The following is a 15,313-nucleotide window of genomic DNA, read 5'->3' as shown; positions in this document are numbered from 1 at the left end:
TCCCAGTTAGGCCCCAGAATAAGGTATTAAAATTTCAGGGTGGTAGGACCTTCCTATCTCAAAAACTTTTTCCACCACATTCTGAACCATTAGGTCTTGCAGGCTACACTTCTGAGGGGCTTTGTCCAAATGACACTCCATTTGGGAAAACTTTTTTTCTCTAAGGGCTAGAACTCCAAATCTCGGATATGTTGTACACGGGGCCCCGGGAAATGTGTGTAAACATTTTAGCATCTCTAGCTATCTCGAAAAGGTGGAAAAAGGGGCGTGACCTCCAACAGTAGAGTAAATGTATATGACAGAGGTTATGTTTCTAGTCCCCATTTACTGTGGGATGTAGGTGTACATTTGTGGCTTAAGGTGGGTAGACACAGCTGGCCTGTGGACACGTTTTTGAAGTCTGGGGTCAAAAGGTCAAAAGGAGCCGGCACCACACCGCTTATGAGATAACAAAAAGTTAATGTGCATTTCTCTCATAACTTGTCCTTAAAGTGACTGTCAACGTATGCTTTTGGCGACTGGGTTGCCATACCACAAAGGTTCAAAATAGTTTTTCATCAACCCCCAAACCTTGACATTCTTTCTCATTATAACAAGATATTTCTCGAATCTCATCCACTTCTGAAATTGTATATATGAATGAAATTCATAGTATCCGCGTTTACATGGCACATCTGATCCGCATAGATTTCTATGCGTCATAGATCTCTTCCTAAAATGTGATCCGAATGTACTGTATACATGGCAGTAACAAAAGTGTCCGTTAAGTCTCGTGCATAGAAATCTATGCGGAACAGATGTGTCCATGTCAATAAGGCTAGTGAGGTTATAGCACTATTTATTCTCACCCACCCCATCTTGAATTGAAGAGATAGATTTTTTTATTTTTTTATTTTAAACATAGCAATAACAATGATCATTTGTGTACATCAAGCGAGGCACGAAACCACACCATCAACTAAGTTGCTTGTTCTCTTGCATCTTCCTCATCCTCGCTGGTGTCTGGACTGACCAGGCCCATCGGATCACATTCCTCTTCCTCACAAACATCAAGGAGGACAGAGGCCAATGGACCTAGAGCAGTCTTATACCGCTGCAGGACCATTTGATGTCGTTCTTCCACTTCCGCAAGTCTTCTTGCCAAGAGACAGTGAAGTCCATTTTCATCTTCTACAAGTAGAGGACAGAAAACCCAACGACGTTAATATATATTGAAACATCCCCCACTAATTGAATACATTAAATGGGATCCCCAAAACTTGTCTTTAACTTACCGTATCTTGCAAGCTCCGTCTTGAGGGCCACTCCCAGGTTCTGCAACCACGTACAGTGCTGGGCCATCTCCAACACCAGGATAGGGAGCTCCTCTTCCAGCCGTGTTTTCAGCATTTCCTGGTCGTGCAGTCGTTTCTTGACCCCGATTGTTACTAATGATCCAAAATATTAAGATCAATACATGAGTATCTGGCATAACATTTAGCAATGCAACCATAATGGAAACAGAATTTAGAAATGATGTTTCTTTCCCAAAATCGTTTTATATATTACAAAACCACCATTATATTTAATATATCATTTCAGGATAGTTCACTATTCCGATATACTGCATGACATTTTAAAAGCATTGAAAAATGCATACCACTGCCATAGTCCTCCCATGGCCATATTGCGCCAGTGCTCTGTCCAGCCAAAGAGTGGTCAACCAAGGCCACATCAATCCTTTTGGAGAGGTCTGCAACAAGACTGTTGTATTTATCAATCTCCTGGAGAAGGCGCTTTTTGTCTTCCGTCAACTTTCTTCGGAGACGATGGCGAAGCTTGTTGCTGTCTAGATTGTTTAGGAGAAACGTAATATGCAGACACAAAAACCTTGTATAGGTTATATTAAAAACAATATAGATACATTGTTAGGTATACCGGATAACTCAAGAAAAAGCCTACATACCATTCTGACGGTAGAGGGTTTGTTTCTGTTGCTTTAGACCCAGATGGAGACCCTCAATGGACTGCTGGAGAACGTGCAGACCCGTTACTGGGGTCTCTGTAGATATCCGTTAGGGTGAAATTAAGCTCAGTGTACTGTATTCTATACAATGCAACCGAGTTTTCTAGATTTTTGCAGCACTAATGCTTCACTGATTGTGTATTATTTTGATTACCGTTTGAACACAAATGTCTGTAAGGAAACTGCAAAAAGGCATGTATATTGTTCTGTCCTCACCGCTCTCTGCCCATTCCTTGACTTCAGCAATCCACTGTACAGCCATTGCATTTGAGCACTGCAGGTCCTTCTGCAGTTGTGACAGCCTCTCTGCCTCTTCTTCTGCCCTTTTAGATGTCTAAAATATTTACAATAATTACAATAGGAACTCAGTCTGCCTAACAACTGGCACAAAAACATACATGAATATGAAACATACCTTCACATATCTTGTGGAGAGGGCCTTGTGTAGCGTCTCTGCTTTGTGATGGTTCCAACCCATTGCATGCACAGTGAGCATGTCCACACGTGCTGGTATAAGGAGAATTACATTATGTTCTGCAATCTATGAGCAATATTAGATGATAGCATAAACTCAGACCAAAGTGACTTACCTGCTTTTGACATGTACTTTGTTGTCAGGGCACAACGGGAGAGGTAGCTGTTTATTTGCTCCACCTCCTCACCGGCAGTTGTGCCTGCTCCCTTCTGATTCCGACCACTCCATTTTATCTGTTGCAAGGATGGGTGGATTTGGGGTTCATTAGAGCCAATGAAGCAGTTGGAAAACGTGGACAAATATTATGGAAAAGGAATTCAGCTTAAAGCTGTCCATTCCTATAGTAACACATGGCGTATTCATTTGAAAATAACAGATAACAGACATACCTCACACTTGGTAGCATGAGCTCTTGCATGCATGATGCTCAGGAAGGGCTTCATTTCTGTGAGGCTCTTGAGAGCTGGAATGACCGAAGCAACTTTTTGTAGGTATGGCCAGTATTTGCATGCCACATCCATAGCAAAAAACTGTGCCTTGCTTGGGAGAAGCTCCCTTTGGAGATACATAGGATACGCAAATATCTCTCCTCGGTACATGTTAAGGGCTTTTAAAAGGAAGCCATGCCGACACACCGCAACCTCAACGCCTTCCTCATCCAGTTTAGAGGCCCGCCTAGAGGTCTCCCTTGCTGCTGCCCATTGAGAGTCTCCACATGTGCCTCTCCCCTTTATCTGTGAATATAGTGCATACACATATTGTTAATGTAATTCACGACAAAAGAGTAGGGAGTATGGAATACTTCTAGAAGTCCAGGAAATGCAATGATTCCTTTAGTAACAGAACTATTTGAGTGTTTAAACTTAGCTTAAACTTACATTCTTCACCGCCATCTGTATTGTGTTGACAAAATCAGACACCTCACTGTCTTTGGCTAGAAATAGCCCATCAAAAAAGGGAGTGTCATTAGATCTAGGGGAAAAATATATAACATCCATTACCTGCTCTTGTTGTCACTTACAGTCACGACTCAATTACCAAAGAGAACTTAAAGTGCACCTTCCAGTATGGCCAAAGCGATAAAGCTTCCTGTTGCCATCTGCTGACACTGCTACCATTTCAGGTGTGCAGGCAGGGCAGGTGAAAGGGGTATCACAGCAGAGCTGGTCTTTCTCAAAGGAGGCGTATGCAAACTCAAGAAAGCTCCTCTGCAGGGCATCCCCGTTGATCTGTCCAGACTAGAAAGTATATCAGAATATGGAAAACATTTTTGAGATAATCAAAAAAAAAAAAAAAAAATTGCTGACAATATTGGTGAGCATAATAAATAGTATTGCTGATGTCACTTACTCTTCCTGCACACAGTGTGCGATGTTCCAGCATTTTTGCAAGGGCTTGCCTGGAGAATCCAGGTGAGATCAACTTCAGCTCCTGAAAGGTGTTGAGGAGGTCCACCGTGTAGATTGTGGAAGCATTTGCAGAAGCTGGCCAATATCCACTCCTGACTAGGTCTCTCACATCAGGGGCCCACTGCTGCAGGCATGTTTGGCACACATAACGTGGCAAATGCAAATCATAACGCCCTAACGAAAAAAACAACATTAGTCATAATCATTGACACATATTGTATATTAGACTAACAGAAGTCTAAATAGAGAACTGGTTTCTACCATTGATGGTAATCAAGATGACTGGTTTCCCAGCTTCCACTGTGAAGCTAGGGACCTGGCAGGTGCAGTGCTGTGCTGGCATTGTGGGTAAAATGCGATCTGTCGAAAAGAAAAGTGAACATTCTGTATATGGCAGCAGACTGAATAAACAAGATAAGGATCAGGAAGTCTAGACAGGTAGATTTGTCAGACCTTACCTTGCTCATGTGTGGCATATATTCCAGTCTCTCCTCTTGAGATACATGTGGATGGGGGAATGGCTTTAAAGAAGCCATCCACCACGCTGTCCCTGTTGTGGAGTGGCCGTTTGCTGTGGTTATGCATGTCGCAGGCCCCACAAAACCACTGCTCCAGAAGGCACTCTCTGCACCTAAGCAGACAAAACACTCAAGTCAAGTCACTCAATTTATATGATATACTTTTTTTAGTGTACATAGATACATTCTATTATTTGATTGATGAACATCCAACCTTATAACAGCCGGCTTGTGGCAGAAGCAACACAATGGCTTGCCAACAGCCTCAGATTCCAAAAGGCATCTGAGGTGGTACGGCCGTGCTTCCTCCCAACGGTCAGAGGCTTTCTGCTGCCTAACAGACCACGATGATGCTGCGCTTCTCTCAGGCTCAGCAGGACAGGGGCTTGAATCCAGTAGGGCAGAAAGCCTCTCCATGTTTTGTTCTGCAAATAAAATATAACCAAATGATCTACATTCTATATACAGTATTTGGATTTCAGAATTAAACACTGTATATTTACCAAACATCTCTTGAGGATTTTGCTGTGCTCTGGGTAAGGGCAAGGAATCCTCTGAAGGAAGTGCCAACACCTCAGTGTCCATGCCTGTTAAACAGTACATGACAGATTAATATATCTCTACGGCAGACACTCAAGTGCTTGCACTGCTGCAAGAAACTCATTTGACAGTAAGTACGTCAATCAAACGGTCGTACGGCACTCCCTCTCCCCCGCTCCCATGTACTTGTACTTGGAATGGGTAGAGTCAGCGTTGAAGGAGAGGGGGTAGGACCATTTGAGTTGTGTATTTTCAAAATCTGCTGGCGTTTCGCAAATCCCATACCCAACCTTTAACGGTCCAAATGTTACAAATCGACTTTGACCCACGGGAACGAAAAATCGAATAATAGAAAATTCTGACCCATCCCTAATTGCCATGGGTAATTGTTTGTCACCAAATTAAACTAATCTGAATTTGCACATAAACAAACCTGTAGTTAGGCCACTCCATCGGTCTGCACGGCGTGTATGGCCCGCACGGCCTCCACGTCTCCCTCTGGCCTTGCCGCGTCCGCTCCGTTTGGTTGAGCTCCGTGGTGAATCCCCTCCAGATCTTGCCCGATTGACATTCTCCGCAGCCTCCTGTGTGTTTAAGTCCAACATCTTGTTAGACGGAGTTTCTGAGGTACTGAAACATTCATTTCATGTACAAGTTCAAGTTCAGTTAATGTACCAAAGGTTGTTACCATGGCTTCTGCAAGGAATTGGTCATGCATCAACCCAACGGCAAGGTGTCTTCCTTCTGTGCGGGGGTCACGGAGATCCAGGTCAAACAACTTGTCCATAGCAACACGAGAGAAAAGTTACAGCGATAGAATGAATAGAACTACTGCCGACAATCGATCTTGAGAATGCTTGTAAGATTAGCAGTCCTATCTATATGTCGCTCGAGAGCAGCGTCATAGAGCTCGTAAGTTCGCCCCTTCCGGTAGGCCCCTCATGGGACCTCTGAGATCGAAAAATATGAATGGGTTTCAATGGAGAGAAAGTAATTATTTTCTGGTCCCCGTCTTTATATGTGCTGGATTACACATATGTATACGTAGCGGAAGAGTCGGAGCCAGGCTGAGCCAAAGTCGGCGCATTTTCCACATAGCCTGCATTAATAGTCATTAAGAGTCATTTTTTAGTTTTTATAGTTTTTTATAGCTGCTAGGCGTAAAGAGTTCACCTTTCAAAGCGGGATGTTTATTGCGGGGGAGGAGCCACGGCGGCAGTCGTGATCGTAATTTCCGGTTAGTGCACCACGGAGTACTCGATTTGGAACAGCACTCACATCTGAAAAATTAACGTAGTAGATAGTACGGATAGTATACTTCCTTTAAGTATACTCATGGAAGTACAGGTATTGGAACACGGCAGCCTTAACAGCATAGCCTATTTGTATAATAAGGGAAATAATTACTTTTCCAAAGCCAAAACTTACTTTATTTTTCAAGTTTTACAAAGAAGAAATCTAAAAATCATTGTACAAGATACTGTGTGTGTGTGTGTGTGTGTGTATGTGTGTGTGTGTGTGTGTGTGTATGTGTGTGTGCGCGCGCGTGTGTGTCTGTGCGTGTGCGTGCGTGTGTGTGTGTGTGTGTGTATAACACGCTATTTTATGTTGAAATGCGACGTAATCCAGTGTTCACGAAAATTACACTGTCAACGTATGCTTTTGGCGACTGGGTTGGCTCTCAGATATACGTGTTTCTAACAAGATGATATCATTAAAAGTTACATAAAGTAACAGTTTAATAACACAAACGCAGGAAGCACGTGAGCTGCTAGTTTAGCGAAAGCAACCTGACGTCGTTGAAACATGCGAGCGAGCCGATCAAATCCTAATAACTATAAAACTAAAGATCAGACACAATCACTGACTAAAGATTATGCAAGTAAAAAGTATATTTCTCGCTAGAAATGTTATTAGAAACACGTTTAACGGTGAATCGGTCCTAAAATATTGCATTTCCCATTCAGATAATAAAGATTAATAAAGATCATACACATTCACTGACTGAAGATTATGTAAGGAAAATGTACATTTCTCGCTAGAAAAGTCATTAGAAACGCGTTTAATGGTGTATCTGTCCTAAAATATTGCATTTCCCATTCAGATAATAAAGATTAATAAAGATCATACACATTCACTGACTGAAGATTATGTAAGGAAAATGTACATTTCTCGCTAGAAATGTCATTAGAAACGCGTTTAATGGTGTATCTGTCCTAAAATATTGCATTTCCCATTCAGATAATAAAGATTAATATAAGCTACGCCGTGTTCCGGAGCCGCGGGGGATTCTGGGAATTGGGGTTCTCAGTTGACAAATGGGGCTTTTGTTAACTTGTTTTGTTGTTAGGATACAAACGTGTCTCCCCCCCTCAACAAACGTGTCCCCCCCCCCCCCCCCCCCCCCTTCAACTAACGTGTGTCCCCCCCCCCTACAATCGTGTGTCGTCGTCCCCCTCAACAAACGTGTCTCCCCCCCCCCCCCTCCCCGGTCAACAACAGTCTCCCCCCCCCCCCCTAAACAATCGTGTCCGAAACCCCGAAACCCGCCTCCACAGCGGCACACGTGGATACTGTAGGTATAACACGCTATTTTTTACGTTGAAATGCTACGTATCCAGTGTTCATGGAAACGTGCACCGTCAACGTTTTTTCTTGGCGACTGGGTTGCTGGGTTGGTGTGTCCCCCCCCCCCCCCCCCTACAATCGTGTGTCCCCCCCCCCTCAACAAACGTGTCTCCCCCCCCCCCCCCCCCCCGGTCAACAACAGTCTCCCCCCCCCCCCCCCCCCTAAACAATCGTGTCCGAAACCCCGAAACCCGCCTCCACAGCGGCACACGTGGATACTGTAGGTATAACACGCTATTTTTTACGTTGAAATGCTACGTATCCAGTGTTCATGGAAACGTGCACTGTCAACGTTTTTTCTTGGCGACTGGGTTGCTGGGTTGGTGACACAAACCAGCACCGCAAACTTTCTCTCCCGCTTGAGATGACGTGTTTCTTTATAGTGTAACGACCTCGCCGGTGACATAATCATGTCGAGTCATTAGTTGAAGGTAGTTTTAATGGACCAAAAACCAGGTCACTGAAACCCGTAACATTGTAACAACATTGAAACCAACAGCTGAAAACCGGACCCATACAAACCCCGGTTACCCCGGCAACACGGTCTCACTCGCGTGCAGGCCCCCACCCTCCTGTTCTTCCAAGGCCCTCCCCCAGCTGACCTAATGATTCGCCCCACACGCTGTTTGACAAGAAAAACATTACAATACATGCACATAGAACAACTGGCATAACGGACAACGAAATATAATGTAACACATAACACACAAACTATTTAACTGTCCCAGGGTCGCTACAATAGATTCATGGGTCTGATTCGCCGATTTCCCATGCTGATATCCCGAAAGATTCTCGGGCATCTTCGACAATTTGGCTATAGATTGTCTCATTACACGCTAAATAATATAATTATAGCCTAATTATATATATAGGTTTTGGCATAAACATAACTAGGGTGCACTGTACTATCTGCGCACACCCTTTCTGAAGCCTCTCTCTCGCTCTCTCTCTCTCTCTCTGTCCCTCCCGCTCTCTCTTTCTCTCTCTCTCGTAGCGTTTTGTGGAGAACGTTAATTGTCTTAGAACACTCCCATTCAGAATGCATTGGTTTACATTTCGTTTTGTGTAACACGCAAAAAGTCGGACTATCGTGCTCGGGAACACGCTTCAATAGATTAACGTTCGTGCGCAGGAGCACGCAATGGCGTGATACCGGGTTGTCTGATCACTAGTTTAATAACGTAGTTTTTTAAACAAGGTTTATTTTTACAATGCACCTCATGTTAGAAATTTATTTGATAGAAAAAAATACAAGCGGCGATCTACTATTTGATGATGCTGTGCTCAGTCAGCAGCAAGTACAACCGACAAGTCAGCGGGCAACCTGCCGGGTTAAGGCCCTCCTCCCAGTCAATCTGAATCAACCACCCATTCTCAAACGAAGTAGAATAAGTAAGGGATAATATGTATAGAACGCCGGGCATTATCGGGAAAATAACGTTCTATACATTTTCCCGCTTATTACACGGCTACTTACCAAAATGAAAAAATAACTTCACATGGTGTGTCTTTTTACAATTTATTTGTTACCAGCATTCGTAGTGTTGATCAGCAGAGAAATATTTGCCAAAGACTGTCACGACTCAGAGCGGGAATCAATTGCAGATCAAAAAGGATTTATTTCCAAACAGTCCAGCAGGTAAATCCGATTCCAGGTACAGGCAGGGTTCGTAAACAGGCAGGCAGGCAGACAGATACAGACGGACAGGTACGGGCAAGAGATCCAAAACCGATAGGCAGAAGACTTAGTCCAAAACAGGCAGGGTTCAAAACCAGGAAGAACAGTAAACTATAAAAAGCTTCACGCTAGTCTCACTCACGATCTCTGGGCTACTGACAATACCAGTAAGCACCGTAGAAAGACACACACACACACACACACACACACACACACACACGTCAGGTAGCAAACAGTACATACCGTGACGATCTGGCAAAGTGAACAGAAAGGGCAGTGTTTAAATACTCCACCAATCAATACCCAATGAGAGACAGGTGAACAGAGAAACAACAGGTAGGGGGAGACAAAAACAACAGTCCATGCGAGAATCCTGACAAATACGTTGACGTCGCTGAGCAATTGTGACATAATTCACACATTCATACCGGTCAGGCCACATATGTCCTTGGCGATTAGAGAGGCTTCTTTCTCACCCTAGGGTGGGATCCTGAGCCCAGGGAGGCGCCCAGGTATTCGAGAAACCAATTAGAGAGGCTTCTTTCTCATCCTAAGGAGGGATCCTGAGCCTAGGGAGGCGTTTTTCTTATACAGGAAGCCATTCATCATGTGCCAATTCTAAAGATACTGTGGTAGAATTCTATCACTTCAACTAACTAAGAGAGCATGAGGAATCGAGGAGTCCGGATCGAGTATGACAAAAGACTTTATTGCTACCTGCGAACAAGCAACAACAAAGCCGAGTGAGGTTTGCAAAGACACTGCCCGGTCATCCGATCCCGGCCTTTTTATTTCCACATTCAAAGCTATACTCCATATGGTATGACCGCCCACAGCATGCACATAAGATCTCCTTTGATGGTAAGGACGGTCAGCCATACATTCCTTTAAGTATGTGGTCATCATCCGCAATTAATCTAAACATTAGGTGGACGTCAGTACGCCTTGGCCCCAGACTCTCTGGCGCCATGTGAGGCTCTCCTATGAATTCAGTGGTGATTTTGCTGCTTTCCACTATTAATGTATCTATATGATATATAGGCCTGATAATACTCATAGTTAATATAAAAAGTAATGGTTAATTTCTCCCATAACACGAACGGCCCAAGTATTCGAGAACCTCAGACACTCAAGGCCACGAAAACAAGTGTAATTCCCGCACATAGCCACAAGAGGTCTTGTACGCTGTGGAATCCCGGTTTGGTAGAAAAAGTGTAATCGACGTGAAGTTGAACAGTCGCTGAGAACTCTGAAGGAGATTGAATTAAAATAATATTTTTTGTCGCCATTGCGAGACTAGCCAAAGGAAGCAAAGGGCCAGAATTGTTTACAAATATATGTGTTGGGGCCGGTTGCGGCCAGTTTGACTTATATGGTTCGGACAAGTATGTCTTGGGGCCGGTTGCGGCCAGTTCGACTTATATGGTTCAGACAAATATATGTCTTTGGGCCGGTTGCGGCCAGTTCGACTTACATGGTTCGGACAAATATATTTATTGGGGCCGGTTGCGGCCAGTTTGACTTGTATGGTTCGGACAAATATATGTTTTGGGGCCGGTTGTGGCCAGTTCGACTTATATGGTTTGGACAAGTATGTCTTGGGGCCGGTTGCGGCCAGTTCAACTTACATGGTTCGGACAAATATATTTATTGCGGCTGGTTGCGGCCAGTTCGACTTATATGGTTTGGACAAGTATGTCTCGGGGTCAGTTGCGGCCGGTTCGACTTATATGGTTCAGACAAATATATTTATTTGGGCCGGTTGCGGCCAGTTTGACTTATATGGTTCGGACAAATATATTTATTGTGACCGAGTGTGGTCAATTCGACTTATATTGTTCGGACTAATGCAATTACTTTCTGTGTGACTAACCCTGCTATTTATGTAATGCATATGTAAACGAGTAAACGCTATCTTGCTGTTTGCGTGTCTATGCGAGAGGCGATGTATGTGTGAGCAAGTGTATGTGTGTGTATGCAAGAGGCGATGAACGTGTAAGCGTGTGTGTATGCGTGTGTATGCAAGAGGCTGTGTGTGTGTGTATGCGAGAGGCTGCCTGCGTCTGTGTGTGTGTGTGTGAGTGTGTGGAAGAGCCGAGAAAGGGCGAGTGAGAGAGGTCTGTGAGTGTGTGTGTCAATGTGCACTTGTGTGTGTGCATTTGTGTGAGAGAGAGCGAGAGAGATAAACAAGGAGAGCTAAAAGTAGGAGGACGAGCGAGAGGGACCATATTCCCTCTGCTAGTCTGTTAAAAGGTAGCGATAGACAGCGTGTTCTTTTGAGAGTTGACGGATGCTTCAGGACCATGGACAGGGACTCCGTATAGCTCTCAGGCCCCGAGATTTTGTAGTCCCTGTCCCCCATATTTGTAGTCCTCCCATTCGATACATTTGTGGTCCCCGCCCGCCATATTTGGAGTTATCTTACTCCACTTCATATTGTAGTTCCCCTCCATAGAATTGTTTTGAAGTTAGGACCTGTGAGGATATTTCGGTTCAACCTGAGAAGCCTGGACCCATTTCGGTGGTCAGCTTATATGGTCCGGACCAATAGACGCAAGTTTTGAAACTGTGCATATAGAAATCTGGTGGGGGGGGTTACAAGCTATCAGAAGAAGCGATTGGAACGAGCAGATGATTAAAGGCTAGGCTTACCGGAGCAAGTCACCGGAGCAAGTCTGGCTGTTTTCAAAAGCATCTGTCATTTCAAAAGTAACAAACAGATCGCACATATCCTAACAACAGAACGGACAAGAGAAACGTATAAATCCCTTTATTTACGGCGTTATGTTGTGATATAGTGTCAATAAAGACCAAATATATATAGCTTTACATTTACGGCAATACTTGTCTTGAAATTATACGGAGGAGGCGGGGCGTGCTGGTGTCATATACCATTGTTGGGAACGGCACTTACCGTTCCTGAACGGCATATGCCGTTTCACCTGAACGGCAGATACCGTTCCAGAACGGCATATGCCGTTCCACCTGAATGGCATTTACCGTTCCTGAACGACAGTTACCGCTCCAGAACGGCATATGCCGTTCCTGAACGGCAGGTACCGTTCCTGAACGGCAGTTACCGTTCCTGAACGGCAGGTACCGTTCCTGAACGGCATATGCCGTTCGTGAACGGCATATGCCATGGTATGTCAGTGGTCGCGGTGGCACATGCCACAGGCCACAGGCCAATGAACGATCTCTGGGCTACTGACTATACCAGTGTGCACCGTAGAAAGACACACACACACACACACACACACACACACACACACACACACACACACGGTACAAAGAAAGGAAATAGAGAGTGTATTCTCCTGAAAAGCGTGTGGTGGCCATGCGCCATAAGATACCACATACCCTAGGAGCCAGATGGGGCTCGTGGGACTTTCAGGCGTTGATAGATTTGCAGTTCCCTGTCCCCCATGTTTGGAGTTCTTTGTAGTCCCTGTAGTTGGGTTTCATTCTAACCACCCCCTTCTCTGGCCGAGAAAAGGAACTACCACTGATTTCTCCCACACCCAACCCCCAGAGCACGCGCGCTTCAAGGCGTAATGGCCGCAACCAACGTGGGAGGGAGACACGCAGAGAGCGAGAGAAGCCACATTCCACCCTTATCTGTTGTTTCGCACCAAACAACACTCAGTTGAGAAAAGGGAGAGAGAGATGTTAGTAGGCTACTAGCTTTGTTCCAAAAGAAAGGAGAGAGATGGAGGAAAAAATAAAGAACAGCTAGAGAAATGTTGAAAGGAGATGAGAAAGTTGAAAAGAAGTTAGATAGAGTGGGAAGGGCCCAGCCCAGAGGTAAAAAATCAGGGGAGAGCCCCCTCGTATTAGAGTTACATGGGGATTACAGGATTTAGGGATTATTATATGGACCCTGTGGGGGCGCGGTAGTAATGCACAATTCAACAGACCTGACGAGATTTAAGTACAAAAATGACAACACAAATAAAATGTTTCCTGAGGGATCACGGTAATAACAGGCATTATATTAAAAGTGATCATATAATCTATAGATAATAATCAACAATACTTAAAATTAGACTTAATAAGTATGATAAAATGTTATCCAAATTTCTAATTCATGTTATCCACAGTGAAAGAGTTGGGGTTGAGAAAAAATGGAAGAGGAAAGAACCATGTGTGTGTGTGAGCCTGTCTTCTTGTGTATGTCAGGCCTGCTGAGATAAGGGAGCTGAGATACTCCCCCGTGCAGTGTTGAAACACACAAGGTGGTTCTGAAAGCATATTTCAGATGAAAGTTAATAAGGAAATGGTCTTTACTATAATGAATTACAATTATATTTGTGTCAACCAATTACTAAATTGTAAAAGATGTTCGGATATTCACATTATGGCTAATTAGTTTTTCTTTAGGTTTGGTTTTTGTTTAGTTTTTTGTCTTCCTAGGACAACAGTTATCATTTCTGATGATAAACATCGAAGTTCATGAGGAGGTTATAAGGACAATTAAAAGAGAAACATTTATACGTTAATAGGACAACAGATTTGATAATCTAATGCAATTGGACTAAAGAAGGTGTTGCTATTAACTACGTGATTATTAGAGGTCCGAGCAGCGAAGGTGCTTGGTCCCCTATTGTTTCTGTAACGTCTGTAAAGTCATACTGCAGCCGAAGTCGAAAACTCTTGAAATTTTCAGGTATGGTTACCAATAACCCCCACTACCCATAAACCAAAAATTGTGGTACTGCACCCAAAGGTGGCGCTATTGTAAAAAATCATGAATTGGGCTTATTTCTCCTGACCAGATTGACCTGAACTCAAAATTCTTTCAGAATATTAATCTCTAGAATCAGATGCATTTAAAAAACCCTAAAAATGTTAAAACAAAACAAAAATAATCAAAAATTCACCAAAATTGCCCCATAAAATCTTCAGACCAAGCCTCACAAAAATCATCGAACAGAATTTGTTTTATTTAGTTCCATTTGAGAAATATTGGCCAATAAAGTTGGAGCAGTTAGCCAATTTTTCTTATATGACCATTTTGTTATTGTATAAAAAAAACATACAACTATTATTAGGTGGATACCAGTACCCCCCACTACCCATAAACCCAAATTGTGGTACTGCACCCAAAGGTGGCACCCAAAATTTCATAGAAAAGCCAAACGTTTTTGCCTGTATGACCATTTTGTTATTGTATAACTGCCATATGGCTATCATTAGGTGGATACCATTAACAGTGCAAATTTTCAGATCTGTACTCGACATTTTCACCATGTGAATGAGGCTTCATGCAGTTCAGGAATGACAGTGGCTCAACGGTATAATGCCGGTACTGGTGATCCTTAGGTTGAGAGTTTGAATCCTGATTGGAGCATTATGACCAAGCTGAACATGACATTCTGTCATTGCCATTCATTTAAGAAACACAACATTGAACAGCACCTGAAATTCATCAGGCAATCAACATTCCGGTTCATTAGTTTCCAAGAATCTGACTGCCAAGACACAGTATGGCATTAAGGGGAACTTCTTCATTAACCATTTTTCCTTCATAATTAGCTCTGTCATTTTTATATTTCTTCTGTTAGTGTTCTTCACTACAAATGTTTAATTTCCCAAGGATTTGAAAGATTGTTCAGGTATATGCTTTGAAGAAAGCCCTTAATTCACTTGAGAAATGTGTGCTTTGAGTTTTCTGGATGTTGTTTTCTTATCAATAGACATTTTGACCATGTGAATGAGGCTGCAGTTCAGGTTAATAAGTGGAACATCTTTCCTTAAATATGACAATTATGTTATATTTATATATCTTCCATTAGTGTGCTCTTGACTTTTAATTTTGCTCGGACCCCGTTAATCACCGCTTGCGGTTATATTTATTATTATTTTCACACAGGAAAGGATAATTGAATAAATATGGATATGGATAATAATAATAACAATAATAATACAAAAAAAAAGACACCAATTAAAATATAGGGTAAATCTCTTTGGTCAAGGATGACAGTTGGATTAGCGCTACATCTGCTGGGAAGGGATCCTACATGCTAAGTTGTCAATTTACATTCAGAAGTAATGGGTTTA

At 43.2% G+C, this 15,313-nt stretch overlaps 1 protein-coding gene across 1 annotated transcript; it reads right to left on the bottom strand.

The window, feature by feature from the left end:
* Nucleotides 1–863: 863 nt before the first annotated feature.
* On the bottom strand, nt 864–4,490 carry LOC307083567 (uncharacterized protein). Its single transcript, XM_079747489.1, has 13 exons — nt 4,348–4,490; nt 4,151–4,249; nt 3,831–4,063; nt 3,540–3,718; nt 3,359–3,452; nt 2,870–3,214; nt 2,596–2,713; nt 2,421–2,512; nt 2,222–2,339; nt 1,946–2,041; nt 1,640–1,828; nt 1,275–1,427; nt 864–1,170 (listed from the first exon to the last, which is right to left on the bottom strand). The coding sequence occupies exons 1-13, from the start codon at nt 4,472–4,474 to the stop codon at nt 959–961; spliced, it is 2,055 nt and encodes a 684-aa protein (XP_079603615.1). The 5' UTR covers nt 4,475–4,490; the 3' UTR covers nt 864–958.
* Between the last annotated feature and the right edge of the window lie 10,823 nt (nt 4,491–15,313).

Source organism: Pollachius pollachius, assembly GCF_949987615.1.
Source record: "Pollachius pollachius genome assembly, chromosome: 12".
In the NCBI taxonomy this organism is placed as follows: Eukaryota; Metazoa; Chordata; class Actinopteri; order Gadiformes; family Gadidae; genus Pollachius; species Pollachius pollachius.
Note: the sequence above shows the minus strand (reverse complement) of the source record. Positions and strands in the feature narration are given on the sequence as shown.